At 47.4% G+C, this 7,929-nt stretch overlaps 1 protein-coding gene across 1 annotated transcript in view; it reads left to right on the top strand.

Annotated features, from left to right (window-relative positions):
• Positions 1 to 2,528: 2,528 nt before the first annotated feature.
• GRIK2 (glutamate ionotropic receptor kainate type subunit 2) overlaps positions 2,529 to 7,929 on the top strand; it is a gene marked incomplete at both ends in the record, with an annotated part of 375,780 nt that continues 370,379 nt past the window's right edge. The window contains one exon of the mRNA XM_084262244.1: positions 2,529 to 2,643. Within this exon, the coding sequence (XP_084118370.1) occupies positions 2,529 to 2,643 (115 nt within the window). The remainder of the gene's footprint in view (positions 2,644 to 7,929) is intronic.

Genomic DNA, 7,929 nt, shown 5'->3' with positions numbered 1-7,929 from the left:
AGTTCATTTTTTTTCCCAGAGACCTTAGAAAATCAGTCTGATGATGAGTTGCTTTGCCCAAAGTTTATGTCTTGTTTAACCTGCTAAAGCTGACCATGGATGTTATGTTTTAAAAACTGCTTACCAAAACTTCTTTTTAATCCATTTAGACAGGAACTTACACCTAAGTATTCACAGATTGAAAAGTATCTAAAGATGCCTGATGTCCTTTATTTCAGCAACACCAGGGGAAAGAGGAGGGAGGCAATGAAGGTTCACAATATTCACGTTGGTCGGGTTTATTTCTCCTTGAATTAAGATAAAATATGAACGAGTAAAAGAGAATAAGCGAAACAGAAAAGACAAGAAAAAGCACTGCTCTCCGTTTTTACTGGGAGATATTCTAAGTGTGAACTGAAGGAGTCGCTAGATATCCTTGCTTTTAACACTAGGTGTTCTTTTTAAAGTGCTCCAATAGTCAAATCGTCTGATTGAATTCCCTGCTAGACTGCAGAACTAGCCATTCATGATACTTATTTTTGACACTGCAGTTATGCCTCCATCTTAAAGGGGAAAAAAATCAATGATGTTTAATAATCCCCTCTCAGAATGTACTTTTCTTTTCATCAGCGTTTTACAGTGTTTTAAGTAAATGCGTGCAGAGGAAATCAGTAAGCCATAATGACAAAAAGTTACAGTGAATTACTAACACTTTTAGGGATACAGAGCACCAACATTACAGGTTATAATTTAAATGCTTTTACTTATTTACATGTTCACAATGCACAGATGTTATTTAAGAACAAGCTGTAACTCACCTCTGCTGTGCTCTACTTCTGATAGATTCCACAGTGTTCTCATTAGCCTGGCATCATCAGTATTTATTTCTGTAAAGTCAGGTTTATTCTGTGTTCATCTGTATGTATCTGTGGGGGAAGTCTCTCAGTGATATTTTCTTTAGTAATAAAAGGCAGGGAGAGAGATAAAGGAGACAAAAGATGTCTGTAGGCAGAATGCAGAATAAAATGAATTCATTTTCCTGGTGGGGAATATAGGAATTATCATTTAATATTTGTAATAAAGCTTAAGTAGGTTCAGCAAAAGCATCACTTAGATTGCAAAGTCTGACAGTCTACTGGTTCAATGTATTTTAATGGATACAGGCACCCAACTAATTGCGTTTCCAAGGAAAATCTGAAGTAGTCCACAGAGTGGGTTTATCTTCTTTGGAACACCTGGTCAAAAGACAAAAGTCTGGGGCTTCATTTGCAAATACAAACTCAGTATCCCGTTATCAAACTGAGAAGTGCTATTGTTCTCACTGAGGACTGCAAAATTACAAACTACATAGATCTTTCAGTATAGGGAGGAACAACAATGTTTTCCTAATACTAGAGTAAAAGGAAAGCAGAGTGGCAGAATGAAGTGCAAAACACAAACTAGTAAATCCCCAAGTTACTGCCTTTTAAGCAACACTGAAATTTCAATGCACAGGTCTGTGCATTCAACAAGGCTGTTCTAGCGCTGCCGATTCCTGTTTACCTTACAAAAGCAGGCGATGCTCCGTAATCGCTGGGTCCGGAGCAAGTTCCTAAGGACAGTCAGTATACAAGCCATCACATTGCCCCTACTTCATGCATTAACGTGAGTAGCAGTGAATGTTAATATCACGGAGTGGATTTTTTAATTTAAGCATAAACGTTGCTCTGATAACCTGCATGACTTTATCGTCAGCCTCCTCTTTCACAACTCTAAAGCTAAGTGATTTCGACTCAGGCAGTCAGCTATTAAAATGCATGAATTGATTTTTACACAAGCGATTCCCTTCTCCCCTATAGCCCACTCGCCCCCTCCCCGCTACAGACCCTTATAGCTATTGCTCCGAACAACTGAAATACTAATAACAATTAGAAGCATGTAAATAAAACCAAGCGCTTCTCCCCCCGACCCCCAACCCCCGCAGCCCCCCCACCCCCCCACCCCCTCCACCCCCGACAACGCTAGGAGATCAGATCGGTTGCATAATAGAAATTGGGAAGGCTGTCTGGCAGACAGCCTTAAGAAGAGAAGAGCTATCTCAATTTCTCTCACTTAATCTTGGCTTCGCGTCAGAAGCTGTGCGGCAGTGCAGTAGAATGGGAGCACGGTAAAAGCTTCGCCAGTAAAACGGCTGGTGCTCATTGACTCTCGCTATGTGGCGATACCTCAGCGATTTCTCGAGCTGGATTACCTATTGATTTTCCTCCTTTCTTGCCTCCCAGGTTTACTCGGCTGGACATTGTGTGTGTTTGGATTTCTCAAGGATTCTCCCCCGACTAACATGGATGTCCCACCATTCCTTGCAGTTGAAGGTTGCTCCTTGGCGCAGTGAATGAAGAACATGCAGGGATTGCTAATGGGTTTAGGAAGCGTAGACTCTGCTCTCTCTGTGACCATGCCGTGATCGTTTCTGAGGGCCATCAGTTTACGTATCCTCATTCTCACCCTACCGGGAAACCTGACGGCTTAGAAGGGGGAAGTAAGGCAGCGCGTGTGTGCATAGAAACATCATGAAGATTATTTCCCCTATTCTAACTAATCCAGTCTTCAGATGCACCATTAGACTCCTTCTTTGCTTACTGTGGATTGGATATTCTCAAGGAACCACACATGTATTAAGATTTGGTAAGATTTCCCGACACTTTTTTCATTGTGCGTTTAAGCTTGAAAGCGATATACGTAGGATTGACTCAGAAGGGGGTGCAGGGAGAGAGCTGGAACGTGCTGTCGGAGTCAGGCACCAAAGTCTCTCTTTATTTTGCACCCGGAGGGATGGATTGCTGTGGGTTTTGTGGTTTGGGCTTTTTTTTCCTCCTGTCGCTGCAGCTCATTGTAGCCGTAGTAACGGCACGATGATGACGATAATTATAATAACAATAGAGAGAAAAGTGACTGGCAAACGCGTTTGCCTAAGGCTCTGCGCGGCTTGCATGGCTTCTTTGTAATGTACCTTTTTTGTTTCCATAGTAGTGGAAAGCGTGGCTAATACGGTGCTTGATCAATTAAAAAACCTGTCAACTAGTGGTTAAGTTTCGGCCACCCGCCTCCGGTCCACCCGAGCCGATCCCATGTGGGCGCGACGCTGTGATGTGAGCGTCTAGCCCCTGCCTCGTTACTTGCCACTTCAGTAGCGCTTGGGGTTAGAGAACAGATGATTTATGGCTTGAGCGGTGGTCGTGAAAGAGCTTTTGTGACACGTTTCAAAACCACAGCTTCCCTATGCGAGGAAAGTTGTATAAGTTGTTGTTGTGTTCCATCTCCTCTCCCCCGCCCCCCAAAGGAAAAAAAAAAAAAAGGAAGTGTCATAGGTCAGGATGAAGTGTCAAGGAACGTAAAGCGGTTTTACAGGCTATCCCAGTTGAACCGTGAAACTAACCTTAACAGCGCTGCCTGTGTATGCGCGCCTGTGTACGTGTGTACGCGCAAGCAAGCGAGGGGGAAATTTCAGCCTCTGCATGCCCGGTAGAAGTTTCGCAGGACGGAAGGGCAGGACGGAGATGAAAGTTAACCGCAGGTCCGAGAGGTGGGGGCTGTGCTGTCCGGGGAGATCCTCTGGGGCGATCCACGGCGGGACCCCCGCGCCCTCCGGGCCGCCCGAGCACCGCGGGCGGAGCGTAGCGCCCCACGGGCGAGACGCGGTGGGGAGCGGCGGAGGGGGAAGGCCGAAAGTTGCTTTCCCAGACAAGCGACATCCTCTGTGCTTACCGGTAGCACGACTGGGGGGAGGAAGCGCGGAGCTCCCGCGTTCGCGCTGACCGCGAAAAGCTCTAGCAGCCGTTGCATCCGTTTCTGCGGGGCACAGAAAGCTCTTGCTTTCTCCTGGGAGTAGTAGTGGCTTGGCTTGTATCTAATTTTGTTTAAAATCACCACAGTCCCCTGCACACACTTTTATAGGAAGGGGAAGGTGGGTGATGATTAAAAAGTCACTAGGTTGTACTGAGCTCGTGTGTTGAATTGCTAGTAGTTCGTATTTTTTGCTTCCATCTGGTCTAAAGGTGGTGCTTAAGGCACGTTGCTCTTAGCAACCGTCTTCAGGAATGCTTGTTTCTTTGGACATGGCTAAACGGGTCCGTATATCATTGCGGGGTTCATTTTGCATTCAGTATGATCCATAAGCATGGCCGTGAAATCAGTGCTAGGGTTGCCTGTCATCTGCCTCTGTCCGTCTGTCTGTCCGTCTGTGAACCGAGATTCATAACTAGTGCCGAGGGTCGGTCTTTAGGAGTCAGAAAGTCAGAGTTACTTTCAAGGGTAGCTATGTAAACAAGCATCTTCCCGGCCACACCATTAGGAAGAGGTGAGTTTTCATCCTTTAGATCAGCACTCGTTCTGAACTGTTAGCCCACTGTACCTAAAGAGAGAGCCCTGGAGATCAGCGTTTTGGTAATGATTAGAATAACAATCCCGAGACTCAAGGGTGATGCAGCGGGGCTCCGGAGCCCAGAGACATGGTCACGCTTGCATGAAGGCTTAACTTCATTTCCCAACTGCCTCCTGGTCCCATAGCCGGTGGACAGGTTGTGCTCGCTCCATTGTTTGTAGCAGAAATGTCCGAGTCCGCTTCCGTGTCATGGCATGCTTTTTATTGTCTTTCAAAAGAACTGTGGCCAACCCATCTCTGAGCCTTAGAAGTACATAGGGAACAGCTGGTCAGTTTATTTTAGTATGAGAAACGTTAGACGTAAGAGAGAGCACGGAAGACTTCTGCTCTGCTCAGCCGGGCCTGTTGCACAGCTCTGTGTCTGCATTTAGCCCCGTCCAGGTATGCAGTGACTGACCGCGAGAGAGAACTCCTGCTCCTTCCCCAGAGGCTGACATCTCTGCCTCTGTGTAAGGTAGGACATGATGGGGAGGCGGGAAGGAGCGGAGAATGAGATGTGGAAAAGCTTTGCTTATTTCTGAGAGGGGAATTCCCGGCCGCCCCCTCCGACTTCCTGTGCTATCTGTCCCTTCGGGATGTCTTTTCGACCAGGAGGACGGGATGCCGTGCCTTCCTGTGGAGTCCTTCCCGAGGAGAAGCGAGAGCTGAGGAGATTCCCTCCAGAAGGCAGCCTGCCAGCCCCCGCTCTTCTTCCTCAGCCAGCAGCACTATGGCAACAGGGGAGAGCTTGAAGCCTGCCAGAGCTCCAGCCCCCGCATTCCTCCTGTGCAAATTAACCACCATGGATTCGTATTGTCCTTCCCACGGCTTCTCTCATTGTTGGGACTAGCCAGCATGTCCTTTCTCTCTCTCTTTCTTGCTCTCAAGCTACCTTTTAGCAACCACACAGGGACGTCGAGCCGCCTGGGTTACCTGTCAAATGCGGGGGGTTATTTTTGCCTGCGACTTATGGAGCAAACACGGGGAGAGGCTGGTGCGATGGCATATTTCCCTTCCCAGCGGCACTCACTCAGGCATCTGGACGCCTGCCTGCTGCTGCTGGAGTAGGGCAACGTGGTATTTGGGCATTACACCAGGCGTCCTTCCTAAATGACACCTTGCTTCATGGGGCATGCGGCCAAGCTCCGTCCCTTGCCCTTTCTGAATAGCTTCCCGTAAGCAAGCGCAGGAAACGCTGAGGGTCAGGCTTGTGCCCACTGTACCCGAGGGTTTCAATCAAGAACAGATCTGAACCCTTGCTGCAGATAAAAGGACAAGTCCCAGCTTGACGAGGGAGAAAAGCAGCAGCCTAGTATTTGTCTCTCTGCTGCGCTAAGTGTGATGGAAACCTTTTCCTTATCACTTGGCACCGTGCAAAACCAATATACGTGACCGCTGGCAGATGCGTTTCGTTATCGGGTATCACGTTTCGTAGCTTCCCGATTGACTTCTCCCGTGTAAGAGCAGACCCTGGGCAGCGGCTCCCCAGGAAGACCAAGTAGCTCGGCAGATCCACAGCCATGCCGAGCCGCCTCTCCATCCCCGGCTGCCGGACAAGGCGGACGGCCCGGGACCGGCCTCAGCCTCCACGCTACCACGTTTTCGTAGCCCTCCTCTCTTCTCCTTTACCTCCCTGGGGGCATCCCAGCTCCTTAGAGCCGAATCAATAAGCCATTAAGAGCTGTTAACCATCAGTTAACATGTGAATAACTGTTCACTTGTGTTTTCGGACACTTGGTCCTTCTCCTTGCCCAGGGCAGTAAGAGCCCCGGGATGTTTAAACCCCTCCTTTTCTTACCTATTCTTACGTCAGACAGCAATATCAGCTCTGGAGCACCCCGAAATACCCTTCTTTATTTAAATTGCCCCATTTGGGGCCTTGTCTCTGGTACAGTGAACGATACGTCTTTCCTGCTTCACAAGTGTGAAGAGGGACCCGTGGGCAGGCGGTGACAGCGGTTTGGCCGTAGCGCTTTCTCATTCCGTCTCAGGTAACCCAGGTAACTCAGGTAACGAAAGCGTGGAGAAAGCCTAAACATTTCCACCGCAGGGGGCCACTGGCCTGGGGAACGTTTCCCCGCCTCGTCGAAATACTTCAGCACATTCAAAAAGAAGAAGAAAGAAAAGCGGAGGCCCACGTCTGTAGTCTCGACGTTTTGTTGCTCTGGAGTTGCCCGAATTTAAGCAGATGAGGAAGGGAGCAGAAAGTTTTGGGTTATGAAAAGATTTCGGCTTTTCACGGCATCAGTTCCAATGACCCACAAGAAGGGGGTGGCAGTGGGGGGTAGGGTGTCTTCTGGTTTAAAAGCAAAACAAAGCCAAGAGAGCGATGGGAATACTTTTCCAGGAACGAAGGAAGAGTTTTGAATGCTTACTGCTTACCAGAAGCATTTCCACTGACCTCCCACCCCCCCACCCCCGCTCCTTCCAGATCCCCCGAAAACTCCCCCAACCCATACCAAACATTTAGAAAGCCTAGCACTTTCCCGGTGCATCATCTGCATCATCACCATGTAGGCCTTGGGACTAAACTAAAAATAATATTTCTCAACTCTGCCTGTGGGACTCTGGAGTGGAGAATTACTATACACGGGAGACTTCCTTCATGAAGATTTAGCACCGACTTCACCTAACATCTTAACTGTGCTCCTTTGGCTTAAACAGATGGGAGTTTATCTCCATAGGATTGTTTTTATGAGATCAAGCATGGCAAAAACAGAGGAGAGGCCAGTTCACCACGTTCACTGCTTGTGCAGTTGCCAGTGGGTGTCTAAGCACATGCTCCTGGTGTTCAGGTGACCATTTTGACATAGTAGCATTTAAAACCAGGCAAGTCGTGGAACAGCAGTGAGAGCTACCTCCTTGCAAAAGCGTACAGGACAGGAGTGAAAAATACTTGCTGGGTAATCATGTAGAGTTTTCTTAGGTTGGACCTGATTAGTTCTCCTGGATGTGGACTTTCTTTCCTTTGGTTTTTGCACTGATACCCTTTTAGAGAAAGTAGGTAACCTTTCTTACTGTATTTAGGAAAGAAATGAGAAATTGTACATATCTGATTTTAGTGGGGAAGTGCCTTCAGAGCTAGAGTACGATGAAAATCTGCAGAATAAACACTTGTGGCAGCCCTCAGAGGTCCGTGGCTTGGTAATTCCAGTATTTAGAGCCAATGAAAATTTTACTGCCAAGGATAAGAAGCTTTCAATTTGTGTTAACATCTTCACGGAGAGGAGTTCAAAATCAGTCTTATAAACAACAGAAATCTTTGAAAGAAGAGTAAGGTTAAGAGCCTCGGGAAGGCAGCAAGGAGGTGAGAAGCATTGTTATTGACTGGTCTAGATTAAACAGCACAGAGGAAGATTTCAATTTGATAACGTCACAGCCCTTCCTGTTTTTCTTTGCTGCTTCTGCTGACAATTTTGTAAGGTAATTAAATTGGCTGATTGAAGTCACAGTGGTCATGGGGCGATAAAGACCATTTGGATTTAATGGAATTTAGAAACAACGGTGCGCTGCACACAACTCTTACAGAACGAGAATTTTAATGACTCATT

Source organism: Gallinula chloropus (assembly GCF_964237585.1).
Source record: "Gallinula chloropus genome assembly, chromosome: 3".
Classification (NCBI taxonomy): domain Eukaryota; kingdom Metazoa; phylum Chordata; class Aves; order Gruiformes; family Rallidae; genus Gallinula; species Gallinula chloropus.
This window is presented reverse-complemented; position numbering and strand designations above follow the sequence as displayed.